The sequence below is a fragment of the Gossypium hirsutum genome, chromosome A05 (assembly GCF_007990345.1).
Source record: "Gossypium hirsutum isolate 1008001.06 chromosome A05, Gossypium_hirsutum_v2.1, whole genome shotgun sequence".
NCBI classification, from domain to species: domain Eukaryota; kingdom Viridiplantae; phylum Streptophyta; class Magnoliopsida; order Malvales; family Malvaceae; genus Gossypium; species Gossypium hirsutum.
In genome coordinates this window covers 16509859-16522475 of record NC_053428.1, presented here as the reverse complement: position 1 = coordinate 16522475, position 12617 = coordinate 16509859, and the positions used below count along the sequence as shown (strand labels likewise).

The following is a 12617-nucleotide window of genomic DNA, read 5'->3' as shown; positions in this document are numbered from 1 at the left end:
TTATGTGATATGTAATGTTTTTGTTTATTAGTTTCGTGTGTTAGTTGTAAAGTTATTTTTCTTTATTCCATTATTGGAGATAGAGCTGTTTGTGGAGCTACACTGTGTAAAAAGACGTAGAATGAATCCTCTGTACTGTTTTTGTTGTTTAATGCCAAAGGAGGCGTTAGGTACGTTATATTAATTGTGCGCTAAAGCAGGAAAGTGATGATCTTGGCACACCTTTGAGTAGGTCACAAGTGAAAATGCTAAACGAGTGCACAATTACAATATACCTTTGCTTCAAAGAGAAAGGTAAAGATAACTAATATATTTCATGCTCATCTACTCCAAAAACAAGTGAAGGAAAAATGATCCAATAATGAGCTAAAATAGGGTAAAATTACAGAATTTGGGTTGATGGAGACATTTGGGTCTGCTTGATTTCTCTCACTTCTTAGTCGAATCTTCCAATTATATGTTGATTCTTTTCTCTTGTTTTGGCTTAAAAATTCAGTGTTGAACCATGTTAATGACATAAAAGATAAAATTTCTAATCACACATCTTGATCTAATTTCAAAATAACCAGATTTGAAAAATCTATTAATAATGACCGGTGATGTGATTCATTGATAGGGATTCTATAATTGAATCCTTAAGCCTACTATTGAGGGCTGAAGGGGGTGCTTACTATTTGAACAAACATAATAAAGACCGCTACACAATGTGGTGCCTGCAAAGCAAAAATGGGTTTGATTTCAAGTAGCTATTTAAGGCATATGGCCTAGGAGACCATGAAGTGTGTGACCAGTCAATGAAAATTGAACATCAAAACATGCATGTGCTGAAACCCAGAAATCATGGCGATTAAGCCCTTCCAACTCTCACCCATTTATTGCTTTCTCTATATGCTATTGCATCAATTGTGGCATATGCAAAAACATGACTAGTTGACTATACAATCGTAATTTAATTTATTTCCAAGTGCGATCCAATAATTAGCTTCCAAATTTTGTATATAATTGATGGATGGAATGGAGCTTTTGTAACTTCCAGGGCAAGATAATGAAAAAGCGTGATGCATGGGACCTCCAAATATAGATCCCAATAGCAATATATGGTTATTATGGTTGCTTTAAAATTGAAAGATATAGCTCACCAGAAAGTTGCTTAAACAAAGCTTATGTCATGGTGTCATTGGATTGAAGCTCAAGACTGTTTGCGATGACATGCAACAAAAACCTAAACGGTTTCATCTCACCAAACCCAAAATCCAAGTAATAATGCCATCAAATTCCAAGTGTGAATTGAAGTATCAAATTAATGATTAATACCCACCAAATACATCATAATTTACGTGACAGAAGAGTGATGAGATCGTGATAAATCTTTTACTGGACCTCTCTATTGGGCTGATTCCTTTGAAACCAGCTGAATAAGCAGCATTTCAAGCCCATCAAGCCTATGCTCCCTTCCCTGGGCTTCAATTATGAAATCGTAGTAAATCAAATTTGGATGTGGGTATAATTGCTTCTTGCAGATATGCTCCCTTTCTGAGAAGTTTATGGTTAAGAAAATTTTAGGGGTAGATATGGCTTAAAACTCTCTATATTATAGGAATTGTACTAAATTAGTTTCTTCAGTATTAAAATCATTATTTTAATCTTTACACTGTTAAAAAGAATCAAATAAGCAGGGGCGAAGCCAGAAAATTTTTTTAGGGGGCCGAATGAAATTTTAATTTTTTATAGTTTATAATTTTATAATTTGTAAAGGATTAAATTGAATTTTTATAATTTTAGGGGGGCTAAAATGTAATTTTATCTTTACTAATTTAAAATTTTTAAAAAATTTTAAGGGCCTAAAATGAAATTTTCCATTTTAGGGGGCGGGGCCCATGCCAGCCCCCTGGCTACGCCCTTGCAAATAAGTTTAAATTGTAACAGAATCAATATTTACTGTATAGAAAATAATTTGAAAATTATCTTTTTTTTTTCAATTGCTGTTCAATTCCAAAAAAAAAATTATAGTTACAAAACTATATAACTTTAAAAATTATCTAATACTTTTGACAGTATAGAGACTAAGTTGATCCATTTAATAGTAGAGGGACTAATTTGATTGGGACTTATAGAGGGAGATCTCAGGTACATTTACCCAAACAAATGTAATGCATAAACTTTAATGAAATAAATAAGTAGAGTTTATTTTTATTTTTTTAAACTTATGTATCATGTAGTAAACTAAACTAAAGTTGATGTTTAGTTTTAAGATTTATCTCAAAATTTTTAATCAGTGTATGGGGGGTTGCTAATGTGAAGCAAAGTACATCCTCAAGAAATCTAGCAAGAAATGAGATTAGTGGGATGACATAATCTTAGCAACAATTTCTAAAATAAGATATGTATTAAATTGTAAAGATAAAGACTTGGTTATACTATAAATAAAAGAACATCGGATTCTCTTTAAGTTCAAATCAGGCTGATGATGTTCTGCATTAACAAGCTGGTAAAGTAAGCACTAAAAAAAGAGGCCTTTTCCCTTGCATTTTGACTTGTATTAAACATGGACCCTTAAATAGATTCTATAACAATGCCACAATCAATTGAAATTTGTGCAAAAAAGTATCATCACTTTCATAATGCAAGTAGAATTCATTTAAATGCAATTAAATTGGATATTGATTTTTGGTGATCTAACTTCTGCCTAAAATTTAAGAATGAGATATTCTCGTTTTGATTCGAATTTTGTATAAAATTATTTTCTAAACTTATTTGAATAAATAAAATTATGTACCAGAGACAATACTAACGGATGCTCAATCCCAAATTTGTGCAAAAATTACCATTAACAATACCATTTATCACTTTCCTAATCCAAATAAAAATAATTTTTGCCTGTTGAAAGGAACGATAGGTAAAATTTATTATCAACATTTAACAGTGAGAGACAATTTGCAGACTAAACTATAAAGCCTTCCTCAAAATATTACCAGCATTAAAAATCAATTGATTTTTTATTGCTGAAATCAAGATTTCCATAATTTTGCAACCAATAGCTGTCATATTAGTTCACAGTTCACACACACTTCAATTCATTCTCTGTTAATTGCCTTTTTTACTTGTCAAAATTTTAGTCAAAATTTGAAAATTTTCAATGGATTTCAAACTCTTCAATAGTTGTTCATCCCATATAGGAAGAAGATTTAGAAATACATTTCCCATTCATTAATCTATGGTCTGTCATAAATCAGTAGAAAATAGATTGGAAATGTCTTTGATCAAAGGCAAGCCATTCAACATTTCCTCAAGAAATGGCACCGGCACTGCAGTTTTTATAGAAAGACCTCAGATGATATCAGTAAGGAACGGACGTGTTTGTACACCATTATTAAACAGTAAAGCATGAAATCCCCTCTTTGATTCAGCTTCAAAGTTGTACAATTTATCACAAAATCTAGCAACTGAAATCTACCAAGAGTATAGATTATACGAGGAAATGTCTGCACTTATTATATTATTAGAATCAACTTTATCAAATCAGAAGGGTAAAGATTGCCCTCCAAACAAATACACCGGAATCTGAAATCCCCCTTTCTTTCTATCATGTACACAAAGATACAAAAACGAGCTAAAAAGCAACCATGTATCTTCAACGAAACATTTGAAGAAATTGCTTGTCTAGAATCTTACCCCATGTACAATGATCCGACAACCAGATCCACTAATCAATCCCCTTTTAATCTACAACAACTACTACTATTTCTACAGGCTATTTACAATCTTCTTCGTATCAAGCAAACAATGCCACTGAAATATCAGCCAGTTTATTCCGGTTGATTGACCTATGAGACCTCCATTGCCTCGGTGCATTTGGAGCTTCAATCTCGTCTAATTCACTTGGTTCCTCGAAATCAATGGATGTTCGAAAAGCCTTGACCTTTGTTGGTGTGCTATAAGCAAAATGCAACTGCTTTGCAATTACAGTCTGAGAAAAGAAAAGGAACAATCAGAGTCAAAATCAGGTTAAAATACTTAACAAGCAGGAAGTGAACAGTGTACAATCCAAATTAAATGATTTTACTATACTCACAGCTTCTCTGATTGATTTGGAAACAATTAAAAGTCGCTTCAAATCTTCATGGTCCACACCACAAATAATCCTAATCTGCAGATAGGAAAAGCAAAAATCTTTCTCATTAATCACAACTCAATCCAAAAATAGAAACTAATAACAACAATTGAGGCTATGGGTTTTTTTAGCACTTACAAGAAGATCTTGAGGAAGTGATTCAAGAGATGATTTTTCATGGTAATCATCAAACGTCACCATCATGACTATCCTCTCGCTGCATTGCCTTTTCAACAGTGGAAGTTTGGTTGCAGAGAAATCAAGAGGCGAAAAATCCTCCATATCATTTGATATGCCGACCCTTTTCCTCCCTAATCCAAGCGAGCGTCTCACAAACCCTAACCGTAACTCTTCCTCCTCATTTACTCCACCGTGATTCAAGTTCAATGAAGAAGTACGGAGTACTTTGCTCAAAGCCATTTCCATATCCAACTCCAACTGTTAAAAGTCTTTAGATAATCAGAATCAAAACCCACTCAAAAAAGAGACTTAAAAGACTAGATTTTACAATCAGTAAATGGAATATATATATATGCAGAGGAGAATCTAAGAAGAGTTAATGAAACTACCTTATACCTCAAAACGAAACAAAAGGATCTTTAGAGAAGCAGAAAAGGCAGAGGAAACTGATGGATTAGATTATAGTGATCAGATAAAACCCTAGAATTAAGAGAAAAGAACTGATTGTTGTGCTGCTAAAGAAAGGAAACAATAACTGCCTTCTATAAACAGAGTTGCTTTAAAAATGTAAACTTCCGGTAAAAAAGCGGTTTTCTTTTTAAAAAGAACAGAAATATCTACGCGATTTTAGCTTTTTTTAATAATTTAAATCTAGAACCTACTGGATTATTTAACCCCAAAAATAAATAAATTCTGGTTTTTTTTTTTTTAATTTTCGCTCCCTCGTGCGTGTCGGGAGAGAGAGAATTTAATATATTGCCTTCGCGGTTAAACAAAAATAAAAAGAAAAGAAAAACTAGCCGTTGGGAATGTACACGTGTAGAAAAATTAGCTTAGGTGAGAAGCAACTTGAGTGGTGATGGTGGAGATATGGTCGGTCCAAGTCGGCTTTGTCGGTCTGCTTTCATTTTAGCAACTTTGGTGTTTGTTCATCTGTGGGTAGATGAGGCACGTGTAAGGTGGATATGAGTTTGGCGATATTGGGCGGACGATAATAAAAGATTTAACAGCAGCCATTGGTTTGTTCTCCCAAATTGGAGGCTGACGGCTTTTGTTGCATATATTTAACAAGGGTGGGTCCTATTCCTATACATTTGGTCGGTCAACATACGTGAATACTTAATCTCTAAAATTCTACTTTTATTTCTACTCATGCTCATTATTATCATTTTCTTTTTTATATTTAGTCTTTTACCGTTGAATTCCGCGGAAAATTAAGAGCTACCTTGGTTTAAACTTTAAAAAACTCAGGTTCCATTTACCCAAAATATTTTTTTTAAATTAAAAATAAAATAAAGGCTTCTGAAAGTTTGTTTGAATGCTCTTTATTTTTTTTTAATTTATTTCAAATGTAAAATCGCTTTAAAAAATGTTATTTCTCTTTGTTTATTTTCTCTCTATCTTACTACTCTTTCGTATTTATTTCAAATGTGTCCAATTGTATCAATGATTGATATTTTATAGCAAGAAAATTACAAAATACTTCAATTTTTTTTAAAAAAATTCATTTCAAAATTATAAATTAAACAGAATAAAAAAGAATCAAGTAGCAGCAACATTCGAGGAAAAAAAGAGAAAACATTTTCAGTTGAGTTGGAAGAATCAGAGGAGGGAATAAGTTATCAACGAGAATAAATCTCACGAGTATACTTGATTGTTATTAAACTTATTTCATGGTGAAATTATTGGGTTTATTCATAAAATATGAGGGTTTAAATAAAAATATGATATTTCAAAAATAGATTTTGACAAAATTATTAACCACATTTAACATATGAATCAAGCTTGGATTTCAATACTTCAAATTCAAGTTTGACTTGTTTTATGTAATATATTGTTATGTTTTATTTTTATATATTTAAAATTTAATTTATATAAATTAAATCTATAATAATATATAATCTAAACATTAAAAATATGAAGTGTTTTATGTTCAAATTTTTAATAAAAAGAAAGCATATAAATAAATATTAAATTAAATATAATATGAACAAGTTTAAAACTTGTTTTATTTAATCATTCATAAATATGGATGAGATTGAATAAATTTTGAGACCTATACTTTAGATTAGACTACATTTGAGTAAATATAAAATATATTAATATTATAATATATATAGAGAGAGAGAGGGGCTTGATGCAAATATGATTAGCTCAATCCATTGAAACCCTAGACTATACAAAACAAGAAATAGCAAAAAATGGATTTGGAGACAATGATGGCAGTCGGCTACTTTGATGGTGGTTGTCAATTGCTTCCAAGGTGACGATTAGTGGTGGTTATTGGCCAATGTTGTGAGAATTAGACTAGTAATTCAACTGGTGAATCATAATATATATATATATATATATATATATGTGACAGCCTAATTTTCAGTTGAGTCGGAACAGTGATTCGAGATCACTAAATCCGACAAATGAGTAGGAAATATTATTAATTTAGTGAGTATAATTTAAATGTGAAGTTAGGAAAAATTTTGAAGTGGTGAATAGTGTGCTAAAAATAAATATTAAAATAATTAGAATCGAAAACGAGGTATCGAGACCTCGGGAATTTTAAATCAAGCCATAAATATTTTTATAAATAATTATAGAGTGTTAATAAGTCAGTATTAAAGTTTCGTCAAGAAATTTTAAAGTTCTGATAGTTAATTGAACAAAAAGGACTAGATTGTATTAAATGCAAAATTTTGGGAAATGATTAAATAGCTTAAATGATAAAAGAAAGAGGGTTTAAAAGGGAAATAGACCCAAGGTCTCTTTGGGCTGGACGGCAAGAAGCAGTTTTATGGCTGATTTTTACATAATTGATCATATTAAGTTCGGTAATGCCTCGTACCCTATTCTAGGCTCGGAATACGGGTAAGGGGTGTTACAATATATGTAAATCTAAAAATTCTATGTGAAAGTTAATAAGCACAAATAAATAGAAATAGAAACATTTATTTTATAAATAATAAAATTAAATATTTAAAATAGTTTTAACTAGTTGGAATAATTTTTTTTTGGCATTTTAAATTGATTTTTTACTAATCCAATTTAATTTTATTTTTAATTTTATGATATCGATTGAGCAATCAATTTTCAACTATGATTCTTACAATCATGATTTTATCATTAAATTTTTGGGGCCAATTCATTGTATTGTAGTAGAGAGAGAATGAATTAGAACAAGTTATATGTATATTTGTTTGGTTTATTACAAGTGCATATACTTAGCAAGTTCCTTTATTATAAGAATCGGATCAAATTAGTTCATCTACTATTAAAATGTATTAATTTAGTCCATGTTTTATAAAAGGGAATTAAATTAGACTAAATTGGAACAAAGTTAATATTTATTATTTAAGAATAACTTTTACTGTTTAACAAAATTATATTTTGAAATTTTTTTTATGGTTCTGCAAATAAAATATTTTATTTGGAGTTGAACTGTAAATGAAAAATAATAAATTTTCATATCAAATTTTAAATATCAAATGTTAACTTTGTTCAACTTTGTTCCAATTTGACCTTATTTGATTTGTTTATAGTACAAGGATCAAATGGAGTTATAAAGAACGCAAGATTCCTTGATTCTTTGGGGTTTGGCAACCAAGAAAAGATATTTATTAGGTCATCATTAGACCTGTTCGTAGACTATAAAATTTACTTAAGCTCAAAGGCCCATTTAAAATTTGAAAAGATCTGAACAAAAATATTAAGCACTTTTAAAATAAATTAAACTCAATCTTAAAATTCAAAGTTTGAGCCCAACCCGACCCATTTTAAAATTAGCAATAATTTTCATCATAATATTTATATATGTTATGCAATTTATAATACATAAAAATTAAAAATATAGTAATATATAATACTATTATGGTGGAAATATTAAAAAAAAATATTAAGCGACTATGTATATAAAATTTTAATAAATAAAAATATATACAAATATTAAATAAAAAAATATCTTTTAATTTTTTTTAAAAAATAATATGGACATGTCTTAAATAAATTTCAGTTAATTATTTACAAATATAGATAGGTTTGAACAAAATTTTGAACTCATATTTCCTACTAAACTTAAACAAATATAAAATGTATTAATATCATGCATAAACTCAATCCGAACTGTCAACACCCTAAGTGATTATCATCCCGGAAATCAAACAAAGGCAGGTTAACTAAGACACTAGTTGATCTACTATGAACATCATCTCTCCGGTTTATCTTTAGATGGTTTGTCAGCTTCATAATTCCACGAGCCGCTGCACAATAAAAAATATCAATAAAAAAGGTTGGTTTTTCTTTCTATGACAAGTGTGGCTCTGAATTCCAGGAGCCGCCCCATTATCAAAAATATCAGTCAGACTTCAATTCCTGCGTTTTAGACACAGATAAGAGTTAAGCCAGACTTGCAGTGACAAAGCGTTGTTTTACATTTGATAAGAGTTAAAACTTCTGAGCCTTGATATTTTTGGGAAATGGAAGTGAAGTACTTTTGAGATCAAACATTACATTCCACCACAACAATGTTATAAATGGCGGCGTTTATCATTGCCATGGGCATATGTTTTGAACCAAGAAAACAAACATTTTGCTCAACCGCCGTAATGTTTGTATTAAATGTGACAAAGTACCATAATTACGAAAATGACATTCTTGCATGTTCACCTAGTTACAAAAATGGGGGATCCCTTTCTATGTTCCCATTGACCGTCAAAATGACCCAACATTCAAGGTTGTTCTCCAGCAGTAACATCATACGAGAAACTCCAAACAGAAGCACAATTTTCCTCACCTACATCCAATACAGAATGGCATCATTGACAGATATCATTTACGTCTATGAAATAAGACACCACCATAATTCTGTCACGGTGCAAAAGTACTTGTGAAATGGAACAAGTGAGTGAAAACCATAATAATAAGTTATACGTCCTCAAGAATTTGTGAAAGGTAGTTATTGATGTAACTGGAAGTACCTCTCAACTGCAAATCCTCATTGTCGTCCTCGAGAATTTGAAATCTTCGGTGGCCTGATGAAGAGGCAGCCATTGGCAGGAAAGGATGAAAAGAGAAACCATTGACGGTATCTGTAGATTATATTACAACTGGTAAGAAATCAATCATTTCTCAAGATAAGAAAAAATGAATCACTTTCTTCCTAAAGAAATGCAGAATGCTCAACCAGCTGCAGCCTGAAAGCCTGATACCCACTGTCCGCTTTGTAAATCGTAAATATGAACAAGACCATCCTGGAAATAATTTTCAGAGAAATCAGCAGAGTATAAATCATGCATTGACATTAGAATTTGGATCAGAAGTAATGGATGAAAAACAAAATTTTACCTGGCCACCTGTACCAAGATGCCGACCTGAGCACTCAATATCGAAAGCTATTCGTTGGTTGGTAGATTCAGATGATCTGTATAACCTGCAAACAAGGTGTAAATAAGACATGGACTTCAATTTTGTCACTAAAAGTGTGCATGATAAATTAAAACTTGCAGTCAAGAAGACTAAAAACCACATACGAAAATTGGTATATCCACTTTTATGGTGGTTATTTTGAAGCCACAAACAAAATTATAGGCATTAAAATTCAATGCATTCAAAACTATTTCATTTCTGAGGTATATGAGTGTGCTCAAATTAATTTCTTTTACTTGATTGCTTGAATCCATATATATTTCTTTGTTTTGCTTTCTTTTTCAAAAGAATTAAAAAAAAAAAAAGAAGTTTGCAGCAGCATCTATAAGATTAAATTACTTACTTGTAGACAACTTCAACAGCTTTTCTTATGTCCCAGCACATAATATAAGGATCCTAAATGATGAATTGATAAAAGACACCGTCAATGTTAAGCATCGGGTGATGCCATTACAATTTAGGGTATTTTCATACAGGAAAATTTAAATGATTAGAGCAACTTTCATCAAAATGGAAAGTTTGAAGGGAATGAAAAAACGGAGTTATTGATACATATAATAACAAATCATAATACCATTCATGGAGCATTTTTGAAACCAATCAAGGAAAGGATTCTGCTTTAACTTTTGGTGGTTTAGATACCGGTAAAATTACACTACAGTCAAGCATTCTAAAGACTGATTCAAGTTAGAAGTATTTCAAGTTATTATCATATAAAAGTATACAAAAGCAAAAAGCATTTTAGATCCTTCAATTATTTCATAAGAAAGGGATAATCTCTAATTATACAACAAAGATTGTATGTATCACTCAAGAATGAAGAAAGAGAAAAGGGCAAGCAAAATTTGTCTTTTCATTTAATTGGTTGTATATGGAATGAGGAATATGTCGAGAACGTTACCTTCCGGGCTCCAGTATATAGATAATTTCCATCTTTTGAAAATTGCACCTGAAACAAAGGTGAAAAAGAAAAACATTTGCCTTTCCTAGCCAATATAATAAATAAAACCATGTGACTGGAATAAATGCTAACTTACATGCGTTATCCCACCTTCTTGTCCATGTAAAACATATAAGAGCTCCATATTGTCTTCCCTATATATTGCAGTAGTTTGGCTGTAAGATCCCGTCGCTAGCATTCCAGTGTGAGTAGGACAAAAGGCAATTGCAGATATAATACCTGTAGTCCAATGCTAAGATCATTACAATATGCTTTAGCTTCAATGGGATCATTAACTAGCTCAGTTCAAAAATTACCCGTTTGACCTTCTTTGTTCCCTTGTAGTGTTGAATATTGTACAAAATCCCTACCAGGTCGATGTACATCAAACACTCTAACAGATTTGTTGTAGCCAGCGAATACCCTACAAGAATAAAGAAATAAAGAACGCAATATCAGTGGAAGCCAGTGAAAATGCCCATGTTATGATTAAACTTCTTTGAAAGTGGAGCATTCCCCAAAGGGAATAACAAGGTACATGAGAAAACATAAGTTTGAAATTTTATATTTTTCAAAAATCTCAAGAGAAAAATTTCAAGCTCAAAACATATGAACTAAATTCAACGGAAAAGAATTTGAGCAAATTATGATGCTTTTGTGCGGATGTCTTAGCTTACTTAGTCCCTGCAGGATTAAATGCAACTGAAAATGCAGCAGTGATTTCATCCACAGCATCATAAGCTCGGTACGTGCAACGTAGCTGTAAAAGTTAAGACACCAAATTTAGTAAATGCAAATGGTTAATAAAACTCTGCCTGCTCGCTGCTAGATACAACATAATCATCGAGTTTTATTGAAGTCTTTCAATGATAACCATTAATCTCATTCAATAAATGCAAATATGAGATCGAAATGAATAATTACCAGGCCAGAAGTAGCATCCCAAAGATGAATCGGATGGTCACGGGTAGTCGTAGCAAACACACAGGTAACTGGATCTATATTGAACAACATGGCAGTCGCATAGGACTAGATTTAAACCGCAAATGAAAATATAACTAAAGAACTTTATTGAAAAAAAAATGTAAAATAAGAAAAGCACCTGAAGCTGACATATATGGATACCAACAGAAATCATAAACAGATTCCCCTTCACTCACAACAAGTTGCGCAGCATAGGAATCTATACGTATAGAAGTAAAACCACAATGTTAAACTAAATCTAAAAAGAGCCACACTGGTTTTTCCTATACAACCTGTTGTAAGGAGTACATAAGAAATTTACCTTCTTCAGAGACTGAAGAGCATGCAGTAATTTGATCAGCGCTTCCATCATCCGGCCTAATAATAAATTTTGAAGACAAAAACTAATAAAAATCCACAAGAAATAAACCATAAAAGAAAGGCTAAAAAAGAAGTACTAGAAAAAAAATACAAGTAGAAAAGGCGAAGAGTATTATCCTCGGAACTGGTGAGAAAACAGGAGCCGTCAGGAGACCTGCAAAAGACCAAACCCATACAACTCAAAATAAAATGGGGGAAAAAGAGAATAGGAGAAGGTGGAAAAAGGGGAAGGAAAAATACCATTTGACGCCTTTGAGAAAATTGTTAGGGTTGGGACCAGTTCTGAACTGATTATGAAAGTGGTAAGTTCTGTAGGGAGGAACATTGAATCTAATCTTAGGCCACTCGTATTCCTGTTGCTTTGGAGATTCTGAGGTTTCCGTTGGTTCGATTTGGGAGCTTGGTAGCTGAATCTCTTCTTCTCGCTCCTCTTCTCCCATTTTGCCGCCAAAACACTACAGCTTTGAGATAGAGGAGCCGCGAGGGTGGCGTTGTCTACTTGTCTCGTCTTTTTGCCACTCCTGCCTATAGGTGATCGTGGGCCGGGTCGGGCTCAGATAAAATTTTAAGTTCGGGCCCTGTTTGGCTCGACACATGAGTCTGAAAATTTGTCCAAGCTCGACTCAA

The 12617-nt window shown here is 31.9% G+C and overlaps 2 protein-coding genes across 7 annotated transcripts; both read right to left on the bottom strand.

Moving 5' to 3' along the window:
• Positions 1–3466: 3466 nt before the first annotated feature.
• On the bottom strand, positions 3467–5011 carry LOC107938216 (F-box protein SKIP27). Of its 4 annotated transcripts, none has more exons than XM_016871304.2 (4): positions 4681–5011; positions 4250–4549; positions 4073–4147; positions 3467–3967 (listed from the first exon to the last, which is right to left on the bottom strand). In XM_016871304.2, the coding sequence occupies exons 2-4, from the start codon at positions 4535–4537 to the stop codon at positions 3773–3775; spliced, it is 558 nt and encodes a 185-aa protein (XP_016726793.1). In that variant the 5' UTR covers positions 4538–4549; positions 4681–5011; the 3' UTR covers positions 3467–3772. The 4 variants fall into 4 exon arrangements, with proteins under 4 accessions (XP_016726793.1, XP_016726794.1, XP_016726796.1 ...); XM_016871305.2 differs by having other exon boundaries at positions 4250–4560; positions 4681–5009; XM_016871307.2 differs by having other exon boundaries at positions 4250–4560; positions 4688–5008.
• Positions 5012–8282: 3271 nt separating this feature from the next.
• Positions 8283–12487, bottom strand: LOC107938210 (telomerase Cajal body protein 1). 3 transcript variants are annotated; one of them, XR_005927151.1, is made up of 15 exons: positions 12231–12481; positions 12082–12144; positions 11932–11987; positions 11749–11829; positions 11571–11644; positions 11324–11406; positions 10964–11070; positions 10744–10886; positions 10608–10655; positions 10050–10102; positions 9626–9710; positions 9465–9531; positions 9259–9369; positions 8948–9074; positions 8283–8653 (listed from the first exon to the last, which is right to left on the bottom strand). XR_005927151.1 is itself a non-coding variant. In XM_016871292.2 (14 exons), the coding sequence occupies exons 1-14, from the start codon at positions 12428–12430 to the stop codon at positions 9010–9012; spliced, it is 1236 nt and encodes a 411-aa protein (XP_016726781.1). In that variant the 5' UTR covers positions 12431–12487; the 3' UTR covers positions 8722–9009. The 3 variants fall into 3 exon arrangements, 1 of the variants encoding a protein (XP_016726781.1); XR_005927150.1 differs by having other exon boundaries at positions 8324–8541; XM_016871292.2 differs by lacking the exon at positions 8283–8653 and having other exon boundaries at positions 8722–9074; positions 12231–12487.
• Between the last annotated feature and the right edge of the window lie 130 nt (positions 12488–12617).

What these genes read in the sequence shown, in the direction of transcription:
- LOC107938216 (XM_016871304.2), bottom strand. Translation starts at nt 4,537, where the DNA reads ATGGAAATGGCTTTGAGCAAAGTACTCCGTACTTCTTCATTGAACTTG. An exon ending in CACTTCCTCAAGATCTTCTT is followed by an intron (nt 4,148 to 4,249) that starts GTAAGTGCTAAA and finishes TCCTATCTGCAG; the next exon opens with ATTAGGATTATTTGTGGTGT. An exon ending in CCAAATCAATCAGAGAAGCT is followed by an intron (nt 3,968 to 4,072) that starts GTGAGTATAGTA and finishes TTCTTTTCTCAG; the next exon opens with ACTGTAATTGCAAAGCAGTT.
- LOC107938210 (XM_016871292.2), bottom strand. Translation starts at nt 12,430, where the DNA reads ATGGGAGAAGAGGAGCGAGAAGAAGAGATTCAGCTACCAAGCTCCCAA. An exon ending in ACTCTTCGCCTTTTCTACTT is followed by an intron (nt 11,988 to 12,081) that starts GTATTTTTTTTC and finishes ATTTATTATTAG; the next exon opens with GCCGGATGATGGAAGCGCTG. An exon ending in TATATACTGGAGCCCGGAAG is followed by an intron (nt 10,103 to 10,607) that starts GTAACGTTCTCG and finishes TTCATCATTTAG; the next exon opens with GATCCTTATATTATGTGCTG.